Source organism: Cololabis saira, chromosome 15 (assembly GCF_033807715.1).
Source record: "Cololabis saira isolate AMF1-May2022 chromosome 15, fColSai1.1, whole genome shotgun sequence".
In the NCBI taxonomy this organism is placed as follows: Eukaryota; Metazoa; Chordata; class Actinopteri; order Beloniformes; family Belonidae; genus Cololabis; species Cololabis saira.
In genome coordinates, this window is record NC_084601.1 from 20186541 (window position 1) to 20205856 (window position 19316).

General features: G+C 41.3%; 1 protein-coding gene across 1 annotated transcript in view; it reads left to right on the forward strand.

Moving 5' to 3' along the window:
* lpcat1 (lysophosphatidylcholine acyltransferase 1) overlaps positions 1–19020 on the forward strand; it is a 35449-nt gene extending 16429 nt beyond the window's left edge. Inside the window, exons 3-14 of the mRNA XM_061741058.1 lie at positions 378–592; positions 4459–4571; positions 4677–4737; positions 9380–9438; positions 11902–11936; positions 12026–12080; positions 12169–12251; positions 12363–12488; positions 16110–16263; positions 17053–17151; positions 17229–17370; positions 17919–19020. Of these exons, the coding sequence (XP_061597042.1) occupies positions 378–592; positions 4459–4571; positions 4677–4737; positions 9380–9438; positions 11902–11936; positions 12026–12080; positions 12169–12251; positions 12363–12488; positions 16110–16263; positions 17053–17151; positions 17229–17370; positions 17919–18049 (1273 nt within the window). The 3' untranslated portion in view covers positions 18050–19020. The remainder of the gene's footprint in view (positions 1–377; positions 593–4458; positions 4572–4676; positions 4738–9379; positions 9439–11901; positions 11937–12025; positions 12081–12168; positions 12252–12362; positions 12489–16109; positions 16264–17052; positions 17152–17228; positions 17371–17918) is intronic.
* The last annotated feature ends 296 nt before the right edge of the window (positions 19021–19316 follow it).

A 19316-nucleotide genomic window follows, 5' to 3' on the forward strand; every position in this document is an offset into this window, starting at 1 on the left:
CCCACTGGGAGGAGACCCCGGGGAAGACCCAGGACACGCTGGAGGGGCCATGTGGCTCAGCTGGCCTGGAAACGCCGTGGGATCCCCACCAGATGACCTCAATGAAGTGGCCGGGGAGAGGGAAGTCTGGGCTTCCCTTCTAGGCTACCACCCCTGCGACCCAACCCCGGATAAGTGGAAGAAGAAGAAGGATGGATGGATGGACGGATGGATGGAGACTTCAGACACTCAAATATACTTTCAAATACAAAAATCTTTTGTGCAAGCATATTTGTGTTTCTCCTCTCCCATGTCTTCTTTAAAATCTGCAGTGAGACGGTGAGAAAATGTATTTTGCCGAAACATTTTTGAAGTTAACTCATTTGTCCTTTTATCAGGTTTGTAGATCTTTGTCTCCGGGTCATCATGCGAGCCATGTGGTTCTGTGGTGGTTTTCACTGGATCAAGGTGAAAGGGGAACGGGCGGCACCTTCGGAAGTTCCCATCCTCACTGTGGCCCCACACTCCTCCTACTTTGATGCCATCCCAGTCACCATGACCATGTGCTCCATCGTCACCAAACTGGAGAGCAGGAGCATCCCAGTCTGGGGCAGTAAGTCCTGCACATTTCCATCATTACTGCGGAAGAGGAAAAGGAAGAGTATCGTGATACTAACTGACACATGCACAGTTAGATGTTTGGATATAAAAAGGAAAAATGTTGATTAAAAATGGATTCAACCTTTTATTTTTTTTCCAAGCAAAAGCTTCAACTTTGGTTAGAGAATTAATCCTATGCGCTCGATTTCTCTTCAAAGTAGTTGTCTAAGGAGAGTTCAATATAATAACAAAAACATTTATTCACTTTTTGTATTTAAATAGACAAAGATCTAGTTTTACACAAACTTTTCTTTTAAAAGAAAAAGACTTTCTAATAAATATTAAATAATTTTTGTAGATTTGTATTGCAGACCTCTGTTGTTTACTTACAAATTAAACACAAGTTTATTGATCAATGACCCCTCATGTCAGTATCTAATACATCACTAGCAGCTTACAGCACCCACATCTCTACTGCTCAACAACAATGGTGGGTTAAAAAACACTTTTTTGTCATTTTGTACATCTGTTCTTTCATTTTAACATTTCACTCTGACTCAAGGATGACTCGATTAGATCTGAGTTATCAAACTAAAAGCATACAATCACTTCCCTAAATCCATTACTGTCGAAGAACAAAATTGAAGCCATGGAGGTCAGTTTCTCCAAAAAATCTGTGTTGCACAAAAATATTTTGATGAGACTGTAAATCAGCTGCTTTTTAGTACCGACGGAGGAGAGTGTAGAAAGTATAAAGCTCCGACTTATTTTCACTTGTTCAGCTTACAGATAATGAAACTAGCAGGAGGGTGCAGCTGAGAACGACTTCACACTGCTTAATGGAAAGATTCATGGGGATGTTAAATTCACAGCTACATTGTTTATTTGCAATGGAAGATTGAGTTTTGTCATCCTGGAGCATAAATTGTTGACCGAGAACAGTGTTTATTGAACAATAAGCAACCGTGACTGGGGGTTTTGAGGGCAAACAATAAATACAGACCGCCCAGTTATCTCCCACTAAAACTGCAACAAGTAGAAATATAGCAGTGTCAAATTTTGTCAATCTTGTGAAAATATTGGCTGCTCATCATCAAATAAAAAGTGGGACTTTTGTTCTGAAAAGAAAACCCTCTTCCCTGTTGCTGCTCCTTCTGTTATTTAGGAAAGTTGTATAGATTTGCTTTATTCCACTTTATTCCACTTGTGGCCTGAATGATGATAAAAGTGAATGAAGATAAAAGTTAAAACAATGATCATATTTGATAATACATGTAGTGACACGACAGGCAGTGAAGTTTAAAGTTGTTATTTCTTTTATTTTCTGTAAATATTAGATGTGTTTTTATCATTGTTCTTTAGTAGAAATGCTTAATTAGAGCAGAGAAAGGGCCATACTGTAAATGTGAAGTTATTTTTTACATGTACCCTGTTAACTTTAGTTGGGTTGTAAACTCTGAAATCCCACTTACTTGTACCAGAACCTTTACACTATAATGTCTCTGTTTTTAATTTTCTTAATACCTCTTCTACCAATGACTATTCTTTGGATCCAATACTTTAATGTAATTACTGTTTAATGCTCCATTCTTTATTGTTGTTTGCCGTATAAGATCAAATGTACTAAAAGTGGATTCAATTCACCTTTATTTGTATACCACCAATGTACAAAGAAAGCCTTCTGAAGGCATTTCACACAGACAAGTCCAATACAGTCCAATAAAAAAACAGCTCACTGTAATTTAATTAATCAAAATCATTCCACTAGAGTCCAGTTTCAAAGTTAATTTAATGCTAGTTCAGAAAAACAACATATTGCATTACACTTTCAATTTCTGACGATTCCCCTGTCCTGAGCAAGCAAGAGGGGACATTTAGGAGAAAAAGAACAACCCTGAATTAACAGGACAAAAAAAAGAAAACGCAGACAAAGACCAACAAACACTGAGTTTCATCAAGTGATATCTGCCAGTGAGGCACAAAGAATAATGCTGATTGGAACAGTAATGCATACAAAATAAGTAAAGAGAACAGTGAGGAAACGGACCCCAGCGGTCTAGGTCCATAGCAGCATGGCATCCAAGCCAGCCCTAAATATAAGCTTTGTCTAAATGCAAAGTTTGAGTCTTAATCGTGGAGGTGGTGAAGCTGTCTGTAAATGGCAGCAGGCTCTTGAAGGTTCCTGAAGATCCTCCCTTTCTCCCACTCTGCTTTAGAAAAACTCTGGAAGTCACAAGTAGGCCTGCAGTCTAAGAGCAAACTGATTTGTTAGGATAATATACAACTATGAGATCTTTAGGGCAAGAAGGAGCTCGGCCCTCAAGGGCTTTATGTGGAAGAAGATGCATTTTAACAGGAAGGGAGGCTAAGATTGGAGAAATATCATCTTTAATAATAATCCATCTTGGATTTTGAATCGCCTAAGGCTATTCAGAACAATTAAGGGCATCCTATTTAAAGGAATTGCAGTAGTCCAATTTTGAAGTAAACTAAATGCATGGACTAGTTTTTCTGGATCCCTCAGATATGATTCATTCATTGATTCATTATCTTACCCGCTTTATCCCTTGCGGGGTCACGGGGGTCTGCTGGAGCCTATCCCAGCTCATTTTAGGTGAGAGGCAGGGGGTACAGCCTGGACAGGTCACCAGTCCATCACAGGGCCACATAGAAACACACAAACCATGCTCACAATCACACTCACACCTACGGGCAATTTTAGAATCATCAATTAACCTAATATGCATGTTTTTGGACTGTGGGAGGAAGCCGGAGTACCCGGAGAGAACCCACGCAAGCACGGGGAGAACATGCAAACTCCACACAGAAAGGTCCTGCCGGGCCTGGGAGTCGAACCGGGGACCTTCTTGCTGTGAGGCAACAGTGCTAACCACTAAGCCACCGTGCTGCCCCCCCTCAGATATGAGTTTTTCCTTATTATTGCAATGTTACAAAGGGGAAAGAAAGCAATTTTAGAAACATGTTGATGTTTGATTTAAAAGACAAGTCCCACTTTTAAATATCTCTGAAATTCTTCCCATTACATGCAAAAGTAATACCATTCAGAGGTAACAAATGACTATAGACAGTCTATATTGATGAAGGCTCAGGCACAAAGACAAGATAGGAAAATGTTGAATTATGTTTATGAAAATCAGCTTGCAACTATTTTGGTTAATTGACAACAATCCATTAGCGTTATTTGTTGTAAAGAACATCCCAGAATAGTCTTTCAGGAGTAAAGATATTGAGGGACTTTCCTACTTGCTAGAAAACCTTGGGCAACACATCTCTGCATAAAACTACTATAATTTAATTAATGGTTTTATGTATTGTAGTGAAAATTCAGGCAGTACTGTTTTAAAAACCAACTAATCAATTCATGAGTTTATGAACATCCCTTTTAAAAGCAGGATCCAGACTTTTCTGTCTCTGAAGTCACTCCACTGTGATTTAAAAACAGATGTTACATTAAAAGCTCCTGAAATGCTGGATCCAACAAAAAAGAGGAAACATCACACCGTCAAAACTGCAGCAGCGGATCTGCTAAGTTCCTAAAATGGTTAATGCGGAAGGAGGAAGTGATGGTACACAATGGTACAGTCCAGTCCACGGTTGGTTGCCGTATCACAATGAGAAATCTACACAACAACCGATCAACTTGACTGGTTGCTATGTAGGATGCAATACAGATAGATGCAAATAGGGAGTTACAATCATCTGATATGATCTTAAATGAGCTAAAAGGCCTTTTCATGAAAGATGAAAGATTAATTTATCAGTCATGTAATTATATTACTCTGCAGACTGACTTGCATCTCTAATTTTGTTTTCTTTCCTATTGGCTTCCAACATCTATCCCTTCATCCCCTCTCCCAGCTCTGATCAGCTACATCAGGCCGGTGTTCGTTTTTCGGTCGGACCAGGACTCCAGAAGAAAAACTGTAGAGGAGATTAAGCGGAGGGCTCAGTCTGGAGGGAAGTGGCCTCAGGTAAAAGCAGATGTGATGTCATCACGCCTCATGGCAATTAACAGCTGACGAGGGGAGTGAGATGCACGCTTGAATCACATCTGTTTGTGTATTTGTCTGCCGCAGATAATGATATTCCCCGAGGGGACGTGCACCAACAGGTCAGGTCTCATCTTATTCAAGGCTGGTATGTATCACCTGCTTTAGTGGTAATTCAAAGATCACCTGGTTTTGTTTTGAATGTAAAGTATCGAAGAAAATCTACACAATTATATCTTTTAACTTTACAACTGACAGCATTTTTTGATCCAGTTTCATGGCTGACACTTTAGGACGCCTGTTTCATTTATCCAGTACTTTGTTTTTAGCGTTTATGTCAATGTATTTGTTGAGCACAAACAATCCATCGAAATTATCCCCTGACTTTCACATCTGTGTTATATGACCAAATTCTTGCAAAACTAATCAAATGCGTGATTATGAACATTTGGGCTGTTTGTAATGTGATGTGGAAAAACGTATTAACACCTATGTACTGTATAATATGTTTAAGCCACTAAGTGACTATCCAGACTGAAACTGAATGCATTTTTTTTCCCCACCCTTTTTTTTTATAATTAGGCAATGAATGCATTTCCATTACCAAGAAAAAAACTTGTGGATTTCAGTAAATTTATCAAAGCAGTTGCATGCAAGTGCGTACATCAGGTGTCTTAATGTAGGATTTAACACAGAACAAGGGAGGCATAATGGTTTTAAACACCAGAAATGATGATCTAATCTTTCCGATTTTGATAAAAAGGTCATTGTGACACCAGAGCCAATCTTCTGCGAACAAAATACACGTCAAAATATACGTTTGCACTCGGTGCCAAGGCTATCAGTAGATTTAGTTAATCAAGTGGCCCAACATTATAATCAGATAAAATTAGCTCTTTTGACTTAATATCAATGCTAAAAGTGTGAATAAGATGTGCATTTGACCTTTTTTGTTTAGGAAACCAACCTTTTTTTGTTTGTCCAGTCTAAGTGAGAGTTGTTGTGGAGAACTGCTGATGCACGAACTGTGCAAACCAACGCAGGAGAGAGTTTTCGTTGGGCTTGTTGGTGATTTCCAGCCATGGGTGTGTCGCTGTGTCAATTGAAAGCCTGCGTGTTCTCTTCATGTAGAGGGCCCGGACTTGTGAATGATTATTTGTGGAGAGAGCGGACGGCTCTGCTGCCAACTCCAGGTGTAGATGTCAGAGCGCGTTAGTGTGACGTTCAATGCCTTCAGGACAAAACAGCATACAGGACAGTTGGACGGCTATCTTTTAGGACTTGCTTTTCTGCTTTGTTTGTGTCCGTGTGTGTCTGTGCCTGCGTGTGCATCATGTTGCAAACCATTGTCTGCTGCATGCTCTTTCTAATCCCTATTCTTCCAGTCTGTAATCCTGGCATTCCCAGTAAGCCCTGTTGGTCACACTCTGTCCTTCTTTTGTTGTGTGCGCCTGTGTGTTTGACCATTTTAATCTTCCTGCCATGTGTTGCCAGTCCTCTCTGGATGTGTCTCCTCTGGTTATGTCTCATCACTGACTCCCAGCATAACAAATTAACTCTATTGTGTGTATTTATGTGTGTGTGAGTCTGCTAATTTGCTTTTGCCACCTGTGCATGAACACACTGCTCACATACATTGAGCCTTTTTTCTCATTTCAAACACCATTTTCTTTCTTTCATATTTATGCTTTTCTCTTTGTTAGTCCTCTTAACGTCCACATTATTACTCAGATTATGAAGGGATTGATTAATTTAATGCTATATTGTTCTCTCATTGTCACATGAGAAGGTCAAACAATGTATCTTTGTTTTACATAAAACCAGAAGTCACGCAGTCAGTTTGGTTTTCTGATGAAGCTTCTTTGTCGGGTACAGAGGCTATTGTTTTTTGTCTTTTTTTTTGTCTTTTTTTCGTTTTGCCACATTGTTTCAGTCTACCTAAATAGGACATTGTTTATTCCGCTGTGAAAAACAACAAAACATCTTTCCCGGTGTTCATGTTACAACATTATAGAAACCTGTCCTTTCCTGCCTTGAGGACCTGTTAAAGTTATGTCATTTCTGGGGAATGTTTTAGTAGAGGAGTTGCACATGTATTTAATAGCAGGACAAGGTTGACTAATGTCACCATATCAACAGTGTAACCTGCCATGTCCAAAAGCATTCCCACATTTGGGTCTTGTGGTCTGCAGCAGAGCATGAAAGGAAATGCAGTTTTGGCTGTTTATACACAGGAATTAATATGTGATTTATATAGTTGTATAGTTTATTATGAATCATGGATTGAGCCTTTTTAACACTACAGTGCTTATCACACTCTGATGCTTTCTAAAGGTACACAGTAGGTTGCAGAGGTCTTTGTCTGGTGGTAAATACTTGATCAGCCTGTCATCAACGGGATATAATGGAAGTTCAACAGAGACAGTCAGCAGGTTATCCCAAGGCTGTAAGGCTACGTTCACACTGCAGTTCCCAAGTGACCCAAATCCGATTTTTTGCTCATATGTGACTCAGATCCGATTTGTTTATGACAGTGTGAACAGCACAAGTCACATGGAATCTGATCTTTTCAAATCAGATTCAGGTCGCTTCCATATGTGGTTCTAAATCGGATACAGGTCTGATGTTTTGCAATGCGACCTCAGTGTGAACAGCCAGGTCGGAATTAATGCGACTTTGACGTCACACGCAGAGCCCCGAGCCGCGGGGGAGACACGGGAGACGGCGGGGGTCGCTCCGGGCGGCCCCCGCCTCTCCTCCTCCCCTCCCCACCGCTCACCTCTTTTTCACCTACGACTTCAGATCAGACGAGACAACCCGCTGAATTTAAGCATATTACTAAATAAAGAAGCTAAGGATTCAAATCAGCGAAGCGGTCGTGGTCGCATAACCTGCCCGTTTTACAACGAGCAGGACCGTGTGTTAGGTGATAAACCCAGCTGAACGCCGGAGAGCAGAGCCGACACTCCGGGGAGCGGAGCTAGAGCCCTGCTGTAGCGGGACTGTTTTCTTCATCCCGCCCCCGCCCGCTCCCGCCCGCTCCCGCTGCATTTCTGACCATTACCGCCCGCAGTCCTGCACCCGCAACGTGTGTGTTCCGCTCCCGCTGTGTTTACATCCGCTCCCGCAAAACTCTGAGAATTCATGCCCGCACAATGATAGAGATGCAAGAGAAACGTCCTTGACAAATCTATCTGATTTAATGTTAACATGATAATTGTGGAGCTTGATGGATAATTGGCAGTTCAGGCACCTGTTGGATGCAAATCCATCATTGTCATCATCACACGTCTCTGCGCATGCGGGTCAGTTCAGGTCCGCGATGCGTTCACACTCGAGTCGGATATAGGACACATTTTAAAAGATAGTGTGAACAGCCACACAAAAAAATCGGATATGGGAAAAAATCGGAATTGAGCATTAAGGACTGCAGTGTGAACGTAGCCTAAGTGTCGCTCATCCAAACCATTATGAAGAGTGTCAAGATGACGTCACGCTGTGTTGAATTTTGCATCATGGAGGAGGATCGTTGTTTAAATGCATGCTATGTTGGGAGGAGCCCATCTGATCTGAGGTTGTCCTGCACTGCAGCACGGCTTGACATAACTTTTCTTTCTCAGTGTGAGAAAGTGAGCAACCCCTCCCCTTCTCACCATCACCGGACTTCTTTTTAATGTGTGTGGCAGAGTGGAGGATTGGGCGTGGTCTGTGGGGGAGCAGCACACAGGTGTGCCTGGTTCTGCTGATTGTGGCACACCTGTGTCCAATCAACCTCTCCACCCTGCCTGGGTTTATAAACAGCAGCTGCATGCCAGCCGCGGTACTGCACCAAAAAATCCCATGGGGCCCAGAAAGCTTTTTACCCATAGACTGCAATAGTAAAAGAGAAGCCTCTAAAACTGTTCACAGGACACCTCCAGCTGTAATCACCGGCAATTACTAATCTTTGTATTCTATATTTTTAAGTCATGGACTTTATATCCGTCAAAATGTTTTCTAACGGCCAGAAAAGTAAAAGAAAAGTCTCTTTCTGGGCGTGACGTCACGGCTGACGTCACAGCCGTGTCCGTGCATTCCACGGATGTTTTATATTAATATATATTATGTAATTATATTATATTAATACATTCATACTATATGTAATAATATACATGTAATAATATACATTAATTTATATATAATATTAATACATATTATATTAATACTCGCGTCATTGCCCCGGGGCATGATAGGAGGGCCCAGAGCATCATGGGAGGTGACTCAACTGTGCATGCTCTATGGGCCTGTGTATGCGGAAGTAAACCCGGAAGTCAGAGATTTTTTCGGCGTATGCGCCGCTGAGCAAAATGCATTGAAATGAATGGGCGGCCATTTTCAATTTCCCATCCAGTTAATATTATAGATCCATGGTTGAGAGGCTATGCCCCATTGTGCCTTTTTTTTTTTTTTTTAGAATATTGATTTTGCCCTCTGCCTGTATGTTTTTTTTTTTACATGGAATAAAAAGCCTTATTTTTTTTTTGGCATTCTACGCTCTGCGAGGGTTTTTACACATCACCCAGGTCCAGTTTTGCCTTGTCCCCTTGTACGTGGGGAGGCCGCTCTGGTTCCTCACACTCAGTTCAGCTTCAGTGTACGTCTGTAAGATCAGTTTGTACTTCTGCAATCTCCAAAACAATGTTTCAATGTATGATTCTAAGGTCTGATTTAGTTCATTGGTGCATCAGATAAATAAAAACATTTTCTTCCATCTTTCTCTGACCGTCCTGTTTTTCTCTTGTGTTTTAAAGGTGCTTTTATTCCAGGGCTCCCAGTGCAGCCAGTGATACTCCGATACCCGAACAAACTGGTAAATAACCCCTCCTCCTGCCCGCTTCTTTCTATTCGTGGTCATTCTCTTTGACGGTGTCTCATACCTGTAACCTGGTTCATGTTCAGCCTTATCACACCTTCACATTCACTGTGTACACAAGGCACTGCCGCACTCGTGATGTAATAGTTTTCTCAAGTTAGGGCGTGTTTCCCTCTCGTGTTGAATGACTTCAAGCCCTGATGGGATGATATTTCATCCCCTTCTTTCTCTCGCACGCATACATGCAACACACACTCAAACATGCATGTTCAGGTTTCTTGTCGCTCCGTCAGCGTCTCTCATGAATTATGCAGCTCTCATCGCCAAGTTTTTCTGGTCTGATTTCCTAGAAAGCTGTTGTATTTGTGTGATTCAGTGAAATGGAAATATGAAATGTAGTTACAGCTCGATATTCTGTTCTGCTGGTTTGTGTGCTCGTTGTCCGTCCTGGATACAGCATGCATGTATGGATACAGTTGATGGTCGTGCAGAGAAGTCATTTGCTCTTTTGGATGTGTGATTATGGTATTCTCACAACTTGGCTCTTTTTTTTTTCTTATTTAAATTACTAAGTGAGATTGTAACTTTTGTTTGTGTTGCTTTTCTTTTGCTCCGCCCAGTTTCTCTTCATGCAGAAAAATGAAAAGGTGGCTTAGATATATATCTCATTTCAAACATGACAAGAACGTCATATCTGCTGCTTGTTGGTGTCACATGGTGCCTGCTGCAGGAACAAAAATGTAATCGCTGGAGGAAGATGCTGTGCTGTGGAACATACCGTACTATTGCTTGTTCATGACTTGGATTGGTTGTTGTTGTGCTTGTGAGTCTTTATGTTGTTAAATCACTCAAATCTGAAAATGAAGTGCAGCTACAGCCAAAGCACGGGAGCTGCTGAATACGCAGAGCCACACAGTACAGGGACTCGTATGTGTTGATGATACAGAGCAGTAACATGTTCTTCAGCTGAGCATATTTCACGTGATCATGAAAACGGTTTTAGGCTTTTGGGCCTAACTTGTGTCCGTAGACCAGATGGTTTGAGACCACCTCTTTCTGTGGGGTCTCGGTCCAGTTATTTTGGTCCACATCCAAATGTTTTTCCTATGTTCACACCAGATTAAAGGAAGTACGGAAACAAGAGAGTTTGCTCTGAGCAGACTCAAGTCAGTTGTTGTTGTGAAAGCAGGCTCAAACAAAATACCTCAGGAGCACAAATAACTTATCAAGTGCATGTGTGAACAGGCAGTGATGGATGAAGCCTGCGCCTCGTCCTTGTGGAAATTATTTTTGACCGTGCAATAATTGAAATGAAGCTGGTGCTATCAAGGGTGTGCAGTTGTATTCAAATGAGATAAGAGTGTGATGTTACGTTGATATATTTCTATTCTTGCTAAACTAATTAAACACATGATTATGAACATTTTGGCTGTTTGTATTATTGATGTGGAAAAACGTGTTAACACCTCTGTATGATATGTTTAAACCACTACATGACTATCCGGACTGAGATCCGGACATCTTGAATACCAAGAAAAAAACTTGAGTGGATTTCAGTACATTTATCAAAGCAGTTGCAAATGCTAGATCAGGTGTCTCGATGCAGGAAATGACACAGAATAAGGGAAGCTCATGACTAATCTTTACGATTTTGATAAACGGGTCATTGTGACACTAGAGCCAATCTTCTGGAAACAAAATATAAGTTTGCACTCAGTACCCAAGCCAAGGCTAGTACCTCCATCACTTAATCAAATGGCCAAGCATTATAATCAGATACAATTAGTTTGACAAAAATCCTCCTCTTTTGACTTTATGCCAATGCTAAAAGTGTGAATATGGTGTGTATTTGACTTTTTTGGTTTGTCCAGTCTAAGTGAGAGTTGTTGTGGAGAACTGCTGATGCACGACTTTATACACTTCTGAACTTGTGGAAATGATTTTTGACTGTGCAATACTTGAAAGGAAGCTGGTGGTATCAAAGGTGTGCAGTTGTATTCAAATGAGTGTGATGTTGCATTGATATATTTCTGCATACATGCTGATGCTCTAGTCATTTTCATATCAATGCACGAAGGGATAGATGTCTTTAGTTTAAAGCATGACACTGATAAACCTGTGGAGGGGTGTTTGGAGTGGGGCACTTCTTCATGGTCTCATTAGACTGACATTAAAGGTGTCACATCGGACACTTTACCAGAGGAAACTTGTGTTCATAAATTTGACATCTCACACAAACCCGGAGAAACTTTTACTGTTTCTGGAAGTACATGAAATATATTTTCTTCCTCATGAAAGTGCAACAATCCGGTGAAGTTGTGGTTGGTGGGACCCCAGGGACTGCGGTTAAAGTGTCATCTGCAATGTGGGATGAAGAACAGACCTCAGTTCTATCCTGCAGCGTGACATGTTTGAAACCATGTTCCTGTAAACTCAAAGTAATTTCCTCCGTCTCCGCAGGACACCGTCTCGTGGACGTGGCACGGCCCTGGAGCGTGAGTTTGCTGCAGAAGAACTTGTGTTTTTTTTTCAAAACCATGTTTTTAGTCTTCTTTCCATTCATACTAACTCTTCTATCCTCCAGGTTTAAGATCTTATGGCTCACTTTGTGCCAACTTCATAATTCTATGGAGATTGAGGTGAGTAATCTGGTAGTCTGAGTGTCTCCAGTATTTCTGATCAGTAGACAGGACAGCAGAGCTGAGCTGATGTTCTCTGTCTCGTTAGTACTTGCCCATTTACGCTCCATCGGACCAGGAGAAAGAAAACCCTGCTCTGTTTGCCAGTAACGTCAGAAAGCTCATGGCTAAGTATGTGTGTGTTCGTGTGTTTACACCAGTACCATTTATCAGCATATCTGCTCATGTTCCACCCAGATGCTGTAATTTAAGGTGTGACATGAACACGGTCTGTCCTGACAGGGCGCTGGAGCTGCCTCTCACAGACCTTTCCTTTGACGACCGGGAGATCATTCTCTCGCAGGGCCCCCTGCGCGTTCAGGACTGCAGCAGCCTGCTGCACTTCAACCAGCTCGTGTCCCGTCTGGGGTGAGTAGAGGGCGACTGGATTAACCTGTTGAGCAGGGTGGTGAGAAGTTGGGATTCAAGACTGATTCAAGGTGCATCAACGCTGACACCTTTTGGTGAAACGGCAGAAACACACTCCCTGAGAAATTCGTTTCTAACTAACTTCTTTCTTTGCCATTTAGAGGTTTAGATTATTTGAGCTGTTGTCCATGTTGCATTTAAGAAATTTTCAAATGATGAATTCTCTTCTATTCATTGCTTGAAATGTATCTATGTAGCCTATGCTGTGGTCAGCATTATTTTCACTCTCCTGCCTGGTTTCATGCATATGTTCTCTATTCAAAGGAGTAATGTTGCGTGCGTGCGTGCGTGACAACTGCTAAGCTGCTTGCATCCAAAGCTTGCAGGGTAAACTGTTGTGTCTGAGGTGAAATATATAAATTGAACCACCTTACTGACACTCAGATGGGCACTGAGCAAAATAAAAGATAAATCTATAACTACTGTACATTTAGTGATGTAAGCGAAGTAGTATAAATATAATAAGTACAAGTACTTCAAAATTGCTCATATATACAGTATATAAGGGAATTATCCCAAAAAATACTTTCCCCAGCAGGAAGCTGCGGTGCATTAACAGAACAAACTCTTCTCTTCTCCTGCTGACTTTGCTCACATGTGTAAGTAGTAACTGGCAAAGAGGAAACTGGCCACTTTGCCTGTAAACTTCTTACGACCACTTCACACCTCATTTTTCCACGAGCAGTGCTCTGCGACTGTTTTACATTGTGGTCATTTCAGCAAATATGACAAAAATAAACTTACCTACTGCAACTTTAAGTGCAGGGAACTCTAAAGCTGTTTTCCTGGTAGAGAACAATGAGGTCATAATGTGTTGATGATGGCAGAGTGGAACGTATCTTTAAGCTAATATTTTCATCTCTTTGATGGAAGGAATATGCAAACTCATTACGTTTGTCGACTGACAGGAAGTGTGAGGGTTTAGAGACGGCTATCAGATGGTCTGTTGCTGCTTCCATGGAAATGACCAGCGGTATGTTTAGGGACGTGGCATGGGACCCATCTCAGCTGTAATATGATTTGTGTTGGGATCTTTATTATAATTGCAATCATTCATCTTCTTGAGCCTGGTCTGAGGCAGGAGGCGAGGGGCTGAGACAGTTTTTGCTTTGGAGAGAGGAAGATGGAGGGCCGTCTGGAGCATCCCTATGAGGACTGAGCGTCCTCCTTATCAACATTTTATTCTTGTTTCTGTTGTTCCAAGTCGGCTGGTATGAGCATCGGACTATCTGAATATCACGGTATTGCAATTGCAGCTCTACAATATGTTATTTATTAACTGAAAGCAGGAGGATTTTAGGCAGGGGATTCCATAGGGAAGCCTTTTCATCCCTTCCCAATCTAGCAGAGGTGCCGTGATGCCTGTTAGTCCAGCAGCTCGTCCCGCGGCTGAGACTGGGAGGTACGCTGAACAGAGACTGTGATTTCAGTGTTGCTGAGCGCGCTGACGCTCACTTGTTACTGGTATTCTCTCCGACACACAACAGTCACAAGACAGTTACAAGACTTCTTTAAAAATACCAAGTGAGCTTGAAAACATACACCTGATACTGTGAAGGAGCCTGGGTTTTTTTTTTTTTATTCACACTCACACATGTGAATTGGTCTCCTGGAGAAGCTATCAAAAGCTTATGGTAGGAGCCAATGAACATACATACAGTAGGCAGGAATACATACATACACTTGCACTTAATACACACATAACACAACAAAACAACATGCACATTATACTAGACTACCACTTACATGCAACATATCACATTACAAACACTTAACATGAAACATTTTGTGATCCCGGAGTGTACGTTTATATATATGAGCTTAACAATTGATTCTTTAACTGCCGTTTAAATATGGAGATGGACTGTGACTTTTTAAGGTTATCATTCAACTCATTCCAGATCTGTGGTCCCCGACACACAACACTCATACTTGTTCCCACAAGTTTACGTTTTTTCCCTATAATAAGGTGTTTATGTCTAGTTTTGTGGGTGTGCTGGGGAACGGAGATTGGGATGAGTTGAGTTAGTCTGTGATTCAAACCTGAGACCACCTGATATATTGTACAAGCATTATGGAAGTAGTTATATTCTTTGAGTCGAAGAATACCATAGTGGGCAAACAGATGTCGAGTAGGTGAGTTAAATTCAGTCCAAGAGATGGCACGGATAATTTTTTTCTGTAAAACTTCTAATTTTTTTAGATGACTGGGGTAAGTATTACACCAAATAATATTGCAGTAATTTAAATGAGGTTCAAACAAGGTTTTATAAAGAGTGAGAAGGGCAGAGCGTGGAAGCAGGTGTCTCATTTTGAAAAACAGACAGACATATTTAGATAGTTTTTCCACAAGGTGATCTATATGACATTTAAAATTTAGACGGTCATCAATGAGGACCCCAAGGAACTTTGTAGAGTTTACTCTCTTTATTTCTTCATCATTTATTACGATCTGAAAGGCCAACTTTTCCATATTTATTCGGTTTGGTTTGGATGTGACATCAGCTAACTAATTATTCTCTCACAGGAAGTTAGTGCTTCTCTGACCGCCGCCGCTCCGGTACTTAGCTAATTAATCATCCATGTTCTCTGCTTAGATAACTGAAACCTTGGCTTCTTTAAAACGTAGTGTATCGTGGTTCCAGAAACCAGCTCATACACAAAGATATGACGCCGATAGACTAGCAAGTTAGGATGGGCTTCATCAGGTTTAAAGCATCATTACAGTTCCTAAAGATATTTAAAAAACGCCAGAGAATCGATGGCAGTAGTGCCGTTGACACCCTGGCGGACACGTCTTTACCATTCTTACATGTGCAGTTATTGATTCCACCTCATTCAGTTTGGAGTTGGTGATGTATTTTTCAGACCCAGAAAAGTGGATTGGAATAATCTGTTATACGTTGAGTCTTAATGTCAGCAAGCTTGATGTTGCCACAGGTTTCATGTCTCCTGTTTGAAGCTTTGTCGTATCTGCTATCGTGGTGGACGCCCTCGGCCCAGTCCAGGCTGGTGTCTGGGATTTGAACCCGGCACCAATCCTGTGCCAGAATACATCTCGTAGGGCTGCTGTGGAAGGTTCTGGGTTGTTGAGGCGATCCAGCGTCTGCTAAGTTCGGGAGAAAAGGCTCCACATTCAAAGTTATCCCTGATATTAAGACCTTTGGATGCTTGGTTGTGGGAATTGAATTGGCTTTCACGTATTTGATGCAGAATTTGAATTCTCTTTTTCTGCTCCACAAGCCTTTCAGTCGGCTGTTTTAATTCCAGACAGCCGACAGTTTTCCTGGAGAAACGTCTCAACAATCCTGATCTCAGCAGTACTTCTGCAAGTCGAGATGGCAAGCTCATGGTTGAGTAAAGTCGACTTCAAGTTAGTTGTAGTTACTGATTGTATAAACATCCAAGACCCGGCTTGTAAGTCTAATGAGAAAGATGAGTGATACATTACGGTTGAAGAATGACAGCAAAAGCAAAGCAAACCAGAGAGCGGGAAAGCGTCTGTACAAGCCAATGTTCTGCATATTTCACATGCGATTTCCCCTCTTCACTTCTGTGAAGGTTGAGAGCAGGAACCACAGCTGAGCTGCTGGAAGAACAGGCCAGCAGAGCCAGAAAGCTGCAGGGAAACAGACTGGCTTTGGACGACTTTGCACAGTTTCTCAGCCTGCAAGTGACGGATCCACTCCGACAAGTCCACAGCCTCTTCGATCAGGTGAAAGAACTCAAACATGCAGCGTCTTATAGCCATCTAGCTTTCTCTCGTTTTGAAAGCAACAAAACCAGCTGAAATACACATTTCGTTCACTAAAATCAAAACAATACATCATATAGCAGCAATTCGATGGTAAGAAATACATTTATCGTACCTGTGCCGGTAATTCAGGTACAGTATTTCAGCATTTGGAGCGGAGCAGGTTGTCATCTAAAGTGATGTTACTGCTCAGATCTCTTCTGCTCGATTAAAAAGCTGCTCATTACTGGTTTATTTCTCTCTTATTTTTAGTGAAACAAAGCAGTCTAATCTCACTTTTAGTTTCTTCCCTGAGGGGGGGCGATGTTTGACAGCAACTGTTGAGACTCTTTCTTTAGTTAAATACATTTAAATGAAAAGAACTCGACTTTTATGAAAAATGAGAAAAGGATATGAATGTGTTGTGTTTGAAGCTTGTTTTTTTCACAATTTGGTATTAATACATTATTATTATTATTTTAAAAGGGTTTTGCAAAGCAATGAAGGGCACTGTTACCGGTAATGTTTAATGTGTGGTTGCTGTAACTACAAGAATAAACTTAAAACCGGTCAATCAGAATGAACGATTGCAGTAAATATGTTTAAACATCTTAGCATTTTACTTGACAAACTGTAACTGTGATGAGCTGTATTTCTTTTAAAACCCATGGGTGAGCTTGACGACCTGTTTAACGACAACAAATGCTGTTTTTACACATGGCATCCCTTCCTTTGCTGCTATGAACCTAAACTTTTTGTTTTGTCTGGCAGCATGGAGATGGACACATTGACATCAGGCTCTATGTTACTGCTCTGTCGACTGTTCATCGGCCCTCCAGATCACTGGAGACTCTAAAACTGGCCTTCAAGGTGAACGGCGTTGACGCCAAATGTCGCCCGATGTTGCATTTTACGTCGTTTCACTAAATCTTGATGTTGGCGCCCAGATGTACGAGAGTGAGGAGAACGGGCCAATCCCGGAAGAGGAGCTGTCCGCCATCCTGGAGGTCATGCTGGGGGTGAAGGAGCTGGACCTGTCGCACCTGTTTTTAGCAATCGAAAGGCCTGACTCGGGGAAGATCACTTATGGTACGACTTTATTGCTGTGATGACTTAATTTCAAGCATTGCCACTGTTTATTGCAGAATTCTACCAATGAAGCCACGTTGTATGTAACTGACAACATCGGTCCTCCACTTGTTCATCTGTGCTGTCACCATCCCTTTATATTTCCTCTTGGCTAAATGCCATTTGTTAGACTTTTTTTTCCCTAATCCTCCATCTGCTTCTGTAGAAACAGTCGAAGCTTTTAGTGCATTACGTTCTTTCTCAAGTTATTAAAAGAATAATTTCATGTATAAAACAGTGCAGTGGATTTTTTACCAGCATATTATGTTAAACGCTGTATACGGACAGATGGAAGCTTTTTTCCCTCATCTGTAATGTTCTTAACTTATCATATTAATTATACTAATGCCTCTAATGAAAGAACTCATCACACATTAATGTTAAAATGCTCCATATTGCTCCTCAGATTCAAAATAAAAGCCTTATTATGCGTCTGCTACTTTATAAATTGAACAAATTGACTGAATAGTTTTTTAATGCCAGTCTTCTTCTCTACCCCACATGTCCAGATGCACTTCATCGTCTCACACAGCAGCCACACTTCACCCTGAACGGCCTTAATTATCAGGAGCATCCTCGTAAATCCTGCATCAGCCCATCCAAGAGCTGCAACGGCCAGATCCACGACAAAGACAACTAAGCGACACACTGACTTTCTTCTGTATATGATGCAGAGCATCAATCAGATGCTGCAGGTAGCCTTAGAGTCCCGCAAACAAAGAGTAAAGCATCGGGGCTCCCATCTGATCTTATTTCTCTCTCTTCCTTCATTTTCCCCCCACATTTTGATGTAAACGACCCTGTTTTCTATGGCCTGCAAACACGCAGGTCATTGAAGTTAATTTTCTGTTATTAATGACCTAATATTGCTGATGTTTGAGGTTTAAACATTTAATGACAAACTTAGTGAAAATGACAAGCACAGTAAACACAGCTAGATGTTTAGCGAGCTGCAGGTAAGGAGTGAAGCAGGGATGTCATCACAATAAAATCTGCAAGGACCCGTGCAGGTCAGACTCATAAAATGTGGCTTAATTAGTCCAAACTAGTTGACGTTTGACATAGCTCTGACGTTAAAAGTTAACAGGAAGGCATTTCTACCAGAGGAAAACTGTTCCAGTTTGTCCTCTTATACCGCTGCAGGATTTTAAAAAACATTCTTAGAAATACCAGTAATTTATCAAAGGACAACAGCTGTTTTCACCACACATCCCTAAAGAGGAGCCAGTGATCCGAAGATGCTTCTTGACCACTCTTCATGAGCAAACACGTTTAAAGTTGATCCATGTAGAACTCATCATTGCATTTTGGAGCTTCTTTGCATTTTCCTGTGGATCTTTATACTCCAGCGGTAAACCTTGTACCTTATGACTGAAATATCAATATCATGTGTCGCCATCATTATTCAGCAACAGACATAAACAAAATATGAAGTTATTTCCGTTAACTATACAATTAAAATGCTTTCCGTTTTGACACTTCCTATGTTCATCCACCAGGTGGAGCTTTGCTTTCATGGCCTTTCCTTTCCATGTTTTCTGTACTCTGATACCGGCAGCCAGTGCTCTCTTTAAAAGAATAAAGTCACAAGCACTGCCTATAAAGCGACTCTTGGAACATTTTGGTCTGTTCTTGTCCACATTATTTACGATAAAGCTTTTTGCATTTTTCTGTGATCAGTTTTGCTGATCATTCAGTACAGTAGTCGAGTTGAGGGGGGATGAGGGGGGATGGCATCCCCCCTGAAATAAAAACGGTCCAAATCATCCCCCCTGTAAAACTGCCTTACCCCCTTTCCATCCCTTATGTCATTTCATCAATGAATGTGGTTTTACTGCTATTTTAACATTTTAAGTCATCACCAGAAAAATAACACCAGAAAAATAACTTATTTGACAATTTTCACC